Below are 13,157 nucleotides of genomic sequence, written 5' to 3'. Positions count from 1 at the left end.
TTAAACGACACACACAACACACCACACAACACACTGCATGCATCCCTATCCTCGAACCCTGTAGAACTGCAGGTACAACTTACCATGCTTAAACAGTCGTATACACAGCTTTCGGCGAGATTCGAAACGTTGCGCAAAGAAAACAATTACTTGTTGGCGCGTTTGCAAAACGCGTTGAACAACGGAAACGGGCACGTGGTCAATGAATTGGTCCAGCGTTTGGGACAGAATAATCGCGACTACAAGGCGCTCAAAAACTCGCTCCAGTTAGATAATTTCAACTTACAAAAAACTCTCCAGTATTCGATCTTGCGTTTGCAAGAAAAGGAGCGCGTCGCGAACGACCAAAAAGTCGAGATCAAGAATCTGCTACAGATGATGCGCAATCTCCCCGTCCAGTGTAAATCTTTCGCCACGCTGAAAGAAACCGGTCTGAAAACGAACGAGTGCGCCGGTTTGAACGTAGACATTAAGCGCGTCAAAGATCTACTGAACATGAAAGAAGCACAAGTGCAGCAGCTGCAAAAACAAATGAGTGTATTTTTGAACGAATACGGTTATCAAAAATCGCAGAAAACAATCTGCATACAGCAACCGTGCATTTGTCAGGACTCGCAGCAGGAAATCAAAAAGGTGCAAGTTGTGACGCCAAGTTCTCCGAAAATAGTCAGGGTGATGGTACCGGTGATTCAACCTAAAATCGTGGTCAAAGAAGTTAAAGTACCGGTACTCAACGGTACTCGGTGTCCGGGGCTAAAGATCGAGCGAATTGAAGTTCCTAAAGTCGTCATACAAAAGGTACCGATGGACATTCGGGCGTCAGTAAAATGTACTCTACCCGATTTGTCGGTGTTGTACAATTGCGACTCGCCGGATAGTTCCATCGACAAACTTATCTTACCCGATTACGGTTATTTCGAAACGTTCAAATTCAAACAGACTCTTTTGTCTCTCATCACCCGGCAAAGAAATTGTATGGCGTCGACGATGTCGGCATGCGCGCACTTGCCCAACTTTAAACTGTCGGGAGAATGCGTTGCTCCGTCACAAATCGTTGACAACTTGGCACTCGAGGGTTACAGTACTTCTGCTGTTAACTCCTACAAAGAATCTCTTTTGAACGTCTTGAATAACGTAAAGGATTGTGCAATCTCTGAAAGCGATCATCCGGACGTGGGTCAGCTGAAAGATATAGTTCAAGAGCAGAATCTGATTATCAATAATCTCAAAGCGAACAGTTCAAATTGCCCGAAATTGCCGTCGTTTGTAACTCCACAGAGTTGCGTTTCGCTGGTGGACTTTGTTGAAAACGTGGACGTCCAGGGCCACAGTCCCTCGGAAGTCTTCGTTTACAAACAATCACTTTTGAATGTTTTGAACAAAGTAGAAGAGTGCAGTTTCCGTACTGGTACTAACCCGCCGAGTGCTGATGCGAACGCGTATGGTAATGCAACGATGGTAGTTCATGACCAACCACCGCTTTATTCGTTTGCACATAAATGTGTAGATTTACCATTGCCCGAGTTGAAAGTACCAACAGACTGCGTACTACCATCGCAATATGTTGAAAATATCGTAGTTAACGGTTACAACGTTTCAACTGTTCAATCTTTCAAACATTCTCTATTGGCGGTGATTACCAAACTTCAAGATTGTCAACTTGAGGCTAATAATAACAATTATCATGTTTCAAATAATGTGCAGTATCCGGGTCCAGTAAGCTTAAATGGAAAGGCTGGGGCGGCAGCCGAGGCGAGCGTTAGCCAAACTTGCGATGGTCTTCCAAAATTGCCGTCATTCCAGAATTGCATTGCTCCTTTGGAAATAATAAACCGGTTGAATCTGAAGTCATTCTCTGAATGGGAGTCGAACCTCTTCAAAAACACTTTACTCGAATTGCTTCAATTGCAACAAAAATGTTGCAGCAGTAAAACCACGAGAATAATCGAAAAGCCTGTTGTCATACGAGTTCCTGTAGAAGTCCCCAAAATCATACAACAAATCCGGGAGGTACCCGTCAGAGTTCCGGTACTTCAACCACCTAAGATTATAGTGAGAGAAGTTCCAGTTCCCCAACCTCCGAGAATTGTTATTAAACAAGTACCAGTTGTTGTTCCACAACCTCCTAAAATCATAACCAAACAGATCCCAGTTCCTGGTGGTGCTAAGTGTAAAGTGATGGTTCAACAAGTACCAGTTAAAATTCCGGTACCAGTCAAAATTAAAGTACCTGTGCAAGTTTTCGTTCCGGTGGAAAAACCGTGCCGCTTACCGAACTTGAATATTTTCGACTGTAGCGCGCCGAATCAAGCCGTAAAGGCACTAGAATTGGTCGGTTATAATTCGACTGATGTGTCTGGATTCAAAGAAGATCTGCTGTCGTTGATAAACACGCAAAGAGATTGTAATCCGAAGGTACTGACGAAGACTGTCCAGGTTCCTGTGACAACTGTTCAGAAGGTTCCGATATATATTCCACAGAAACCTGAAGTGATCATTAAAGAGATTTCTCGGCCGACGGATTGCAAATGCAATCTACCAGACTTGTCCAAATTGGAGGGTTGCATAATCCCTAGCATGATCGAATCTTTGGACATATCCAACCAGTGCAGCCGAGCAGATGTGCTTTCTTTCAAGCAAACTCTTTTGGATATAACTACAGCACAGAAGCGTTGCACAGCGAAGGTTAGTTGTCCACCGCCACCACCTCCGAAAGTGTTGACAAAACAAGTACCGGTTTATATACCTCAAAAGCCTCAAGTCGTAATTAAGCAAGTGCCCATTCGGATTTCTCCCGGAAGTAAAACTAGAATCATCTATAAAGAGAAACCGGTGCCAGTTCAGTTGCCTCCTAGGATTATCACGAAGGAAGTTCCGGTTAGAGTACCGGTTGAAGTGAAGGTACCAGTAGAAGTGAAGGTTCCTGTGAAGGTGCCAGTGATACAGAAGCAAATTGTTGAAGTACCGAAAATCGTTGTTAAAGAAGTTAAGGTTCCTGTTAACGTGCCGGTTCCGGTGCGTGTACTGCAGCCTCCCAAGATTTTGATAAAGCAGGTACCAGTTCCAGTTCCTCAACCACCAAGAGTGATAATTAAACAGGTACCGGTGATAATAAACAAGACCATTCCTAAGCCAATGATCATCTACAAAGAAAAACCGGTGCAAGTGCAATTGCCTCCGCGAACCATTACCAAAGAAGTACCTGTTTACATTAAAGTACCTGTGAAAGTTCCGGTACAAGTACAGGTGAAAGTACCTGTTAAAATACCGGTACCGTACAAAGTTACTGTGAAGATTCCGTGTCGCTTGCCTAATATTAATGTCAACAGTTGCTTGGATGTGGAAGATCAGATTAATTCTTTGGTTTTAAGTGACTACGAATCAGGAGAGGTGAAGACGTTCAAACAGAATCTATTGTCGATGCTTCTACAACAAAGAAATTGTGCGCAGTGTCATTTACCTGACGTGAATGTCGGTGGATGTGAAACAATCGAGAATCAAGTGGAAGCCTTGAACGTAGTAGGGTTTAATCAATGGGATGTTCGGAAGTTCAAACATAATCTTCTGTCAGTTCTTATGGACCAAAGAAACTGTGGTAAGCGTGTTCAGCAAGTTGTTACTCCACCTAATGTCAATAGAACTCGAGGGGAATTTTTCCCCAAAGCAACTTCACCGCGATTGGAATGCCATTTACCCAAGATAAGTGTTGGTGGTTGCGCAGAGCTGAAGAGCCAAGTTGATTCCTTGGTTTTGGCCGGTTATCAACCATCAGAAGCTCAAGAATTCAAAGAAAATATTCTGTCGTTGCTTATAGGACAGCGAGAATGTTGCGTACCGAAAGAGTGTCCAGTTAGAGAAGTGAAAGTACCGGTACCGCAACCTCCGAAAATTTTGGTGAGAGAAGTACCTGTTCCCGTTCCTCAACCACCGAAAGTGATAATTAAACAGGTACCTGTAGTGATAGCGAAATGCAATGGCAAACCGAAAATCATTATCAAAGAAAAACCAGTACCGGTACAATTACCACCTCGAACAATCGTAAAAGAAGTACCTGTGAGAGTCCCAGTTCCGATGGCAGGTTATGTGCCGCCACCCTTACCAAACATTCCAGCAGGAAGCAGCAGTGAGGCAGAAGCTGAGGCTAGATGTCACTTACCCATTCTCAAAGCGGGCAGTTGTGAAGAATTACAAAATCAAATACACTCATTAATTGTGCCCGGATTTGCTTCGTCAGAAGTGGCAACATTCAAACAGAGTATTCTTTCAATACTTCTACAACAGAGGAATTGTGTTATTCGCGATGAACTTCCGAAATCGCTGCCAGAGTTCACAGGGGTCCCGGCGGATCGACCACCTTGTGTACAAGGGGTACCAAAGGAAGTTATTAAGGAAGTTAGAGTACCTGTACGTGTGCCGGTGCCACAACCTCCAAGAGTTATCGTGAGGGAGGTACCAGTGTACATTCCGCAACCACCTAAAATTATAGTTAAAGAAGTACCTGTGGTACTTGCCAAGTGTGATAACAAAACTAAAATCATTTTCAAGGACAGACCAGTACCGATTCAACTTCCACCACGAACCATAGTGAAAGAGGTACCAGTGAGAATTCCAGTTCCTGTGAGAATTCCAGTAGAAGGTAAGGTACCTGCGCAAGCTTGGCCAGATAGTTTAATAGAAAGAATACCAACGGGTGAACCTCCAGCGAAATGTTATTTACCCAAAATAAACATAAATGGTTGTGTGGAATTACAAAACCAAATTCAATCCATGGTTCTTCCTGGTTACAATTCAACAGAAGTTCAGTATTTCAAACAAAATCTCTTGTCGGTGCTTCTGGACCAACAAAACTGTGTTCTCCAACAAAGAATTCCAAATAATTGTAAACCTGAACAAATTAGGGTTCCTGTTGACAGACCAGTTTATGTAAGGGTTCCTGTCAAAGTACCTGTAAGACACATAGTAGAAGTACCAAAGGAAGTTATTAAAGAAGTTAAAATACCGGTACCACAACCTCCGAAGATTGTAGTGAAAGAAGTACCTGTGAAACAAATAGTAGAAGTACCAAAGGAAGTCATTAAAGAAATTAGAGTACCGGTACCACAACCTCCGAAGGTTATAGTAAAAGAAGTACCCGTCCCCGTACCACAACCGCCCAAAGTGATAGTTAAACAGGTGCCGATTGTAATATCAAAATGCAGTCAAAAACCTAGAATTATTGTTAAGGAGAAACCAGTTCCGATTCAGATGCCGCCTCGTACTATCACGAAGGAAATACCAGTCAGGGTTAATGTACCGGTGAAAGTTCCGGTTCGAGTTTTCGTCAAAGCTCATTGTCATCTGCCGGTTGTAAGCATAAATAGTTGCGAAAATTTGGAAAGACAGATTTACTCTCTAGTTGTGAAGGACCATGATTCTAACGAAGTATCACGATTTAAACAAAGTCTTTTGGTGTCACTTCTACAACAGAGGGACTGTATTCAATGTCGATTACCAAATGTGAATGGATTTGGTTGTGAGAAATTAGAAAATCAAATCGGTTCGTTGAATCTGTCAAACTACAATATTGAAGATGCGATGGTATTTAAACAAAATCTTTTGACAATTCTTCTAAATCAACGAAACTGTGTGAGGCAACCCAAGTGTCCTACGAAAATAGTTCAGGTTCCAGTGAAAGTACCGTATCCAGTGAAACAGATTGTAGAAGTACCGAAAGAAGTTATAAAGGAAGTCATTAAAGAAGTAAAAGTACCTGTTACGAAAGTTGTAACGAAAGAAGTACCTGTTCGGGTACCTCAACCTCCGAGGGTGATTATTAAACAGGTACCGGTGGTAATATCTAAATGTACCGGGAGACCGAAATACATCATAAAAGAAAAACCTGTTCCGATTCAGTTACCACCACGTACTATTACAAAGGAAGTACCAGTGAGGGTTCCGGTTCGTGTCGAATGTCACTTACCTGTAATCGCTGTAGCTAGTTGTCAAAATATACAAAGGCAGATCGAATCTTTGAATATACCAAGTTATAGTTCTACTGAAGTAGCCCAGTTCAAACAAAATCTTTTGAACGTACTTTTACAACAAAAAGACTGCACTAAATGCAATTTACCAAACGTGAATGTATATGGATGTGAAGGACTAGAAAATCAAATCGAGTCATTGACTTTACCAAATTACTCCCCGTGGGAAGCACAAGGATTCAAACAGAATCTTTTGTCAATGTTGTTGGATCAACGTAAATGTGTTAAACAACCTGAGTGTCCTCCCACAAGGACCGTTCAAGTTCCCGTTCCTGTGAAACAGATTGTGGAAGTACCGAAAGAAGTAATAAAGGAAGTTGTAAAAGAAGTGAAAGTACCTGTTACGAAAATTGTAGTGAAAGAAGTACCCGTTCGGGTACCGCAACCACCAAGAGTAATTATTAAACAGGTGCCAGTGATAATACCTAAATGTACTCAAAAACCGAAAATCATCATAAAAGAAAAACCTGTTCCGATTCAGCTACCTCCACGTACTATTACGAAGGAAGTACCAGTTAGAGTTCCTGTTCGTGTTCCAGTTAAAGTGGAATGTCGCTTGCCTAGAATAGCCATCGCTAACTGTGAAGATGTACAAAGGCAGATTGCATCTTGGACCATGTCGGGATATAGTTTATCAGAAGTGACGCAGTTCAAACAAGATCTTTTGAACACTCTTTTGCAACAGAAGGATTGCATCAAATGCAATTTACCCAACGTGAATGTATATGGATGTGAAGAACTAGAAAATCAAATAGAATCATTGACTTTACCAAATTACAGTCCGTGGGAAGCACAGGCATTCAAACAGAATCTTTTGTCACTGTTGTTGGATCAACGTAAATGTGTAAAACAACCTAAGTGTCCCCCCGCAAAGATCGTTCAAGTTCCTGTTCCAGTGAAACAGATTGTGGAAGTACCGAAAGAAGTTATAAAGGAAGTTATAAAAGAAGTGAAAGTGCCTGTTAGAGTTCCGGTTCCAGTACCACAACCTCCAAAGATATTAGTGAAAGAAGTACCTGTGCCAGTACCTCAGCCACCTAAATTCATTAATAAACAGATACCGGTAAGTGTGAAGTGCGATGGGAAACCGCAGATCATCTACAGAGACAGACCAGTACCTGTTCAGGTGCCACCACGCACTATTATAAAGGAAGTACCGGTCAAAGTGAATGTACCGGTGAAAATTTCGGTTCCTGTTAGATCGGAATGCCATTTGCCGGATATAAGTGTTCACACTTGCCTGGATGTACAACACCAAATCGAATCTCTAGTCATTCCAGATTTCAATCCAGTGGAAGTAACACGGTTCAAACAGAAACTTTTGTCGATTCTTATGCAGCAACGAGAATGTGTGCAGTGCAAACTACCAGAGCTAAATGTTGCCGGTTGTGAAGAGCTTGAGGACCAAGTCAGGTCATTATTTGTACCAAATTACAATTCACTAGATGCACAAGTCTTCAAGCAGAACCTTTTGTTGTTGCTGATGAACCAACGCAAATGTGTGAAACAACCAAAGTGTCCCACTAAAATAGTTAAGGTTCCTGTTGATAGACCCATTTATCGACAAGTTCCTGTCAAGATACCAGTTCCTGTTAAACAAATCGTAGAAGTACCAAAGGAAGTTATAAGAGAAGTGAAAGTACCTGTAAAAGTGTACGTGCCCGTACCACAACCTCCGAAAGTTCTAGTGAAACAAGTACCCGTACCAGTACCTCAGCCTCCTAAAATAATTATCAAACAGGTACCAGTGACTGTAAAGTGCAATGAGAAGCCAAAGATTATCATAAAAGAGAAGCCGGTACCTGTTCAGTTGCCACCGCGTACCATCGTGAAGGAAGTACCAGTTAAAGTAAACGTACCTGTTAAAGTTCCAGTTAAAGAGGATTGTCATTTGCCGGACATAGTTGTTAACAATTGTGGAGACATCAAACATCAAATTGAATCTCTGGTTGCGCCTGACTTCAATTCAGCGGAAGTGGCACAATTTAAACAAAGGCTTTTATCGATTCTTTTGCAACAAAGGGAATGTGTTCAGTGCAAATTACCAGACATAAACGCATTTGGTTGTGAAGAACTTGAGAACCAGATCGGTTTATTAACTGTACCAAATTACAATTCAATTGATGTGCAAGTGTACAAGCAGAATCTTTTGTCAGCACTTATAGATCAACGAAAATGTGTGAAACAACCCAAGTGTCCCACGAAAGTAGTTAAAGTGCCTGTTGATAGACCTGTTTATCAACAAGTTCCTGTAAGAGTGCCAGTTCCTGTGAAACAGATTGTAGAGGTACCAAAGGAAGTCATAAAAGAAGTTATAAGAGAAGTGAAAGTACCTGTGAAAGTTCCCGTTCCGGTAGCACAGCCTCCGAAAATTTTGATCAAGCAAGTAACCGTACCTGTGCCTCAGCCGCCCAAGATAATAGTGAAACAAGTACCAATATTGATATCGAAATGTAATCAGAAACCTAGAATCATCGTGAAAGAGAAACCAGTACCTGTACAGTTACCGCCTCGTACTATCACGAAAGAAGTACCTGTGAAGATTAAAGTGTTGGTACCTGTTCCCACCAAACCGGATTGTCATTTACCAATCATAGACGTGAATAGTTGCGAAGATATACAAAATCAGATCCAGGCATTAGTTTTATCGGATTACAATGCAGTAGAAGTGGCACAGTACAAACAGAATCTTTTAGCGATGTTCTTGCAACAGAGGGATTGTGTGCAGTGCCATCTACCCAATATTAATGTTGGTGGTTGTGTAGAATTGGAAAATCAGATTGATTCGTTGATTTTACCAAACCATAAACCATGGGAAGTAGAGAAGTTTAAACAAAATCTTTTGACGATGCTTCTCGAACAAAGAAATTGTGTGAAAGTACCAAACTGTCCTACAAAAATAAAGACGGAGCCAGGTTATACACCGGTTTATCAACAAGTTCCAAACAAGCAAATTGTGGAGGTACCAAAAGTGGTTGTGAAAGAGGTTATAAAAGAAGTCAGAGTACCAGTGAAAGAAATAGTTGAAGTACCAAAGATTGTCGTGAAAGAAGTGAAAGTACCTGTTAATGTTTCGGTACCGGTACCGGTACCAGGTCCTACAAGAATTTTGATTAAACAAGTCCCCGTTCGGGTACCACAACAGCCTAAAATTATAGTCAAGCAAGTACCTATTATAATATCTAAATGTAATCAGAAACCAAGGGTCATTATAAAGGAAAAGCCGGTACCCGTTCAGTTGCCACCACGTACCATTATAAAAGAAGTTCCCGTAAAGATTAACGTACCTGTTAAAGTTCCAGTACAAATACCTGTGAAAATACCCGTTAAAGTTCCAGTGCCTGTCAGAGTAATGGTTCCGGTTAAAACAGAATGTCCGGCTCGAGCTGAGGCTGAGGCTGACAGTTTTGCCAAAGCCGTTGCCGCATCTAAGTGCCCCTTACCAAATGTAAAAGTATACGGCTGCGAACAATTGGACAGACAAATCAACGAAAATGTCCTGCCTGGCGTTAATTCAGAAGATGCCCGAAGATTTAGACAAGATCTTTTATCGTCATTGTTGCAACAGCAAAATTGTCTAATTCAACGGTGTCCCACAAAGGAAGTTAAAGTACCGGTTGATAGGCCCGTTTATGTGAGAGTTCCTGTTAGAGTACCAGTAGAGGTACAAAAAATTGTTGAAAAACAAGTGAAAGTTCCAGTTAATGTACCGGTACCGCAACCTCCGCAGGTGTTGATGCAACGAGTACCCGTCCCAGTGCCACAACCACCAAAGACTGTAATTAAACAGATTCCAGTACCAGTGAAATGCGACGGTAAACCAAATGTTGTCATAAAGGAAAAACCAGTACCTGTTCAGGTACCGCCACGGACTATCATTAAAGAAGTACCAGTGAGGGTTAATGTACCTATTAAAGTACCTGTGAAAGAGTTTGTCAAGGTTCCAGTTCCCTGTAAAGCACCTCCTCCGGTTCAGTGCGGACCTCCACGGACTATCATTAAAGAAGTACCAGTGAGGGTTAATGTACCTGTGAAAGAATTTGTCAAGGTTCCAGTTCCCTGTGAAGTACCTCCGCCAGTTCCTTCAGTTCCGTATGGACCTCCCTCCGTTCCTTCAGGACCTCCCTCCGGTCCTTCAGGACCTCCCTCGGTTCCTTCTGGAGTTCCCTTCGTTCCGTCAGGACCTCCTTCCCTTCCCTCCGGACCTCCATCCGGCCCATACGGACCCCCATCGATTCCCTCCGTTCCTTATGGACCCCCATCCGTTCCTTTTGTTCCGTACGGACCCCCATCCGTTCCTTCCGGACCTCCTCCAGCCCCTTACGGACCTCCTTCCGTTCCTGCTGTTCTTTACGGACCTCCTGCCGCTGTAATACCAGTTCCCAAAGGGTCTAACCTTATAGTGCCATGTCATTTACCAATTTTAAATGTACGTGGTTGTGATATCCAAGAACAAATTAATTCTTTGAATTTACTAAATTATGACTCATCAGAAATATCTCAATTTAGACAAAATCTATTGTCTATACTTTTGGAACAAAGAAATTGCGTTGTACCGAAACAAGTGCCTACACGGTGCCAGCCACAAGTGATTGATAGACCAGTTTATCTGCGTATTCCAGTAAAATACCCAGTAGTAGTACCTAAGATAGTCGAAAAAGTTATAAAGGTACCGATTCAAGTCCCTGTTGCAGTACCGGTGCCACAGCCGCCTAAAGTTATAGTCAAAGAGGTACCAGTTTATGTTAATCAAAAACCAAAAGTCGTTGTAAAACAAATTCCTGTTTATCTGACACCTAAGTCTAATGTAGTGATTAAACAAGTACCTGTTTCAGTTGAGACACCGCCACGTGTTATTGAGAAACAAATTCCTGTTAGAGTTCCGGTACCTGTCAAAGTACCTTACCCCGTGAAAGTTCCAGTTAAAGTACCCGTTCATGTGCAGATTCCTGTTAAAGTACCAGTAAGAGTTCCCGTACCTGTTAGGTATCCTGTTGACAGACCTGTACCAGTGCGAGTTCCAATTAAGGTTGAAGTACCGAAAACTCTTACGAAAATAGTTAAAGAACCGTGTCCGAATAATTCAGTTAATCAACCCACCGGACAGTACAAAATAGTCGAGAAACCCATTTATATTCGTCAACCTCCTAGCATTGTTTATAAACAAATCCCAATAGAGGTCTGCAAAAAGCCGCAGTATATTATTCAAAAAGTACCTGTTGAAAAACAGGTTATAGTAAAGGAACCTTGCAAATCAGAGGTTGTCGCAGCAGTCGACGCTGGTGCTAAAGCAGTACCTGCAGTGGTACCTCAACCGTGTAAACCCATAATTAAGCAAATACCTGTACCAATCAGAGAACCTGCCAAAGTTATAACGAAACAAGTACCGGTTTACATCAGAACGCCAATCCCGGTCCGGGTACCTCAAATAATCGAAAAAGTTGTACCGCAGACTGTGAAACAAGAAGTTCCAATACCGCAACCGCCAAAGATTATCGAAAAACAAATACCGGTTCCAGTGCAACTACCTCCAAAAATAATCATTAGGGAAATACGGGTTCCAGTTGTGAACGGTACTGCCTGTCCACCGCCACAAGTAATAGTTCAGAAAGTTCCAGTGCCTCAGCCGCCACAAATTATCACAAAACCGGTGTTGGTACCCACGAACGTGCCACCGAAAATACTAATTAAAGAGGTTCCTGTTCCCTACACTCCAACTAGTAATGTCGGTGCAGGTGTAAATTGCGCTTCCCAAGCAGGAGCAAATGCGAAATGTTCCTTGCCAACATTACCCATTTTGAATGTTTGCACGAATCCCGACAGTTACGTCAGTCAGTTAATTCTGAAAGGGTATTCGTCGGATAGTACCGCAGCGTTCCGAGACAGTTTGATTCAGCTTCTCAAACAGCAGTCGGTGATTTGTCAAAAAACAAGTGACGTACCAATCACACCTGGAGTACCAGTTAGGCCCGGGGTACCGACCAGACCTGGAGTACCGATTAGACCTGGGCAACCTAATAGATCGGGAGTAGCGATTCCACCAGCGATACCAGTCAGGCCCACTTCTTGCCAAAATATCAAACGGAAATTATTGAGACAGATAAAACATTTCGCATCTCGGCTTTGCTATTATAAGAAAACGGCTAAACGGCTGAAGTTCCAACTTAAGCAGTTGTTGGTGTCGAACCTTAGTCCGACCAGTTTGCAGACCAGTAAACAGTTACCTGCAGTTCCTATCCCCATGATGCATGTTATGAAATCCCTCACACCCTCTATGCCCTTGAGTCCCTTCCAGCATGTTTCGTCTTCAGTGGACCTCACTAGAGCATCATTTATCAAATCTTTCCAACAAGTATACAAAAACACACAAGAAGCGTTAACACACTGCATGGACGCCATTTTGGCTCAAACTTTAATAACTCAGTCACAGATTAACGCCAAGTGTAATAATTGCCATCAGTTCATCAAGGACAGAGAATTAGCCGAAAACCAGATCAAGTTCCTAAACTCGATCATAGTCGACATCCAGAAGAAGAACGAAGAGCAGAAGGCGAGAATCGAAATCTTGGAATCAGGATACAGTCCCGCCATGGCCGACGAACTGAAATTGTAAGTTCGCTTTTTCGTTGTAGTGACAGACTGTAACGCGGTTCGTTCCTAGGATTGGTACCTCTCATCAGCGTCAACCTCCTCCAAGAGTCTACTGCGACATCTGCGAAGAGTTTGATCTACACGAAACTGAAGATTGTCCCGCACAAAACACAGACGTGGTGCCGTCGAACGGACAGCACGGACATAAACACGTGGGAGATAGGCCCTATTGTGAAATATGCGAAGGTGAAGTATTTTAATTCAGGAAACAATTTATGTTCACGTTTTGTTACAGCATTTGGTCATGCTACTGAAGATTGCCAAGAAGACGAAACATTTTAGCGCACACACTGTTATTAATTAATTAATTATTTATTATAGCCAATTGATACATATATTGTAAAAATATCTAGTTAATATTTATTCAACAAAAACTAGTTAATTTTGTATAATAATTTCAATGGACTGTGACATATGATTATATAATAAAAATATTTTCTGTTAACAACAGTTACACCAGACTTTCATTTTCAAAAAAGAAAAACA

General features: G+C 42.1%; 1 protein-coding gene across 1 annotated transcript; it reads left to right on the top strand.

Moving 5' to 3' along the window:
* LOC138126692 (titin-like) lies at positions 1–13,125 on the top strand. Its single transcript, XM_069042465.1, has 3 exons — positions 1–12,629; positions 12,682–12,857; positions 12,907–13,125. Exons 1-3 carry the CDS (start codon positions 85–87, stop codon positions 12,951–12,953), a joined length of 12,768 nt encoding a protein of 4,255 aa, XP_068898566.1. The 5' UTR covers positions 1–84; the 3' UTR covers positions 12,954–13,125.
* Positions 13,126–13,157: the final 32 nt, after the last annotated feature.

This window comes from Tenebrio molitor, chromosome 3 (assembly GCF_963966145.1).
Source record: "Tenebrio molitor chromosome 3, icTenMoli1.1, whole genome shotgun sequence".
In the NCBI taxonomy this organism is placed as follows: domain Eukaryota; kingdom Metazoa; phylum Arthropoda; class Insecta; order Coleoptera; family Tenebrionidae; genus Tenebrio; species Tenebrio molitor.
This window is presented reverse-complemented; position numbering and strand designations above follow the sequence as displayed.

Coding starts and splice junctions, on each gene's coding strand:
- LOC138126692 (XM_069042465.1), top strand. CDS start 85: ATGCTTAAACAGTCGTATACACAGCTTTCGGCGAGATTCGAAACGTTG. Junction 12,630..12,681: donor ATGGCCGACGAACTGAAATT/GTAAGTTCGCTT, acceptor GTTCGTTCCTAG/GATTGGTACCTCTCATCAGC. Junction 12,858..12,906: donor CTATTGTGAAATATGCGAAG/GTGAAGTATTTT, acceptor GTTTTGTTACAG/CATTTGGTCATGCTACTGAA.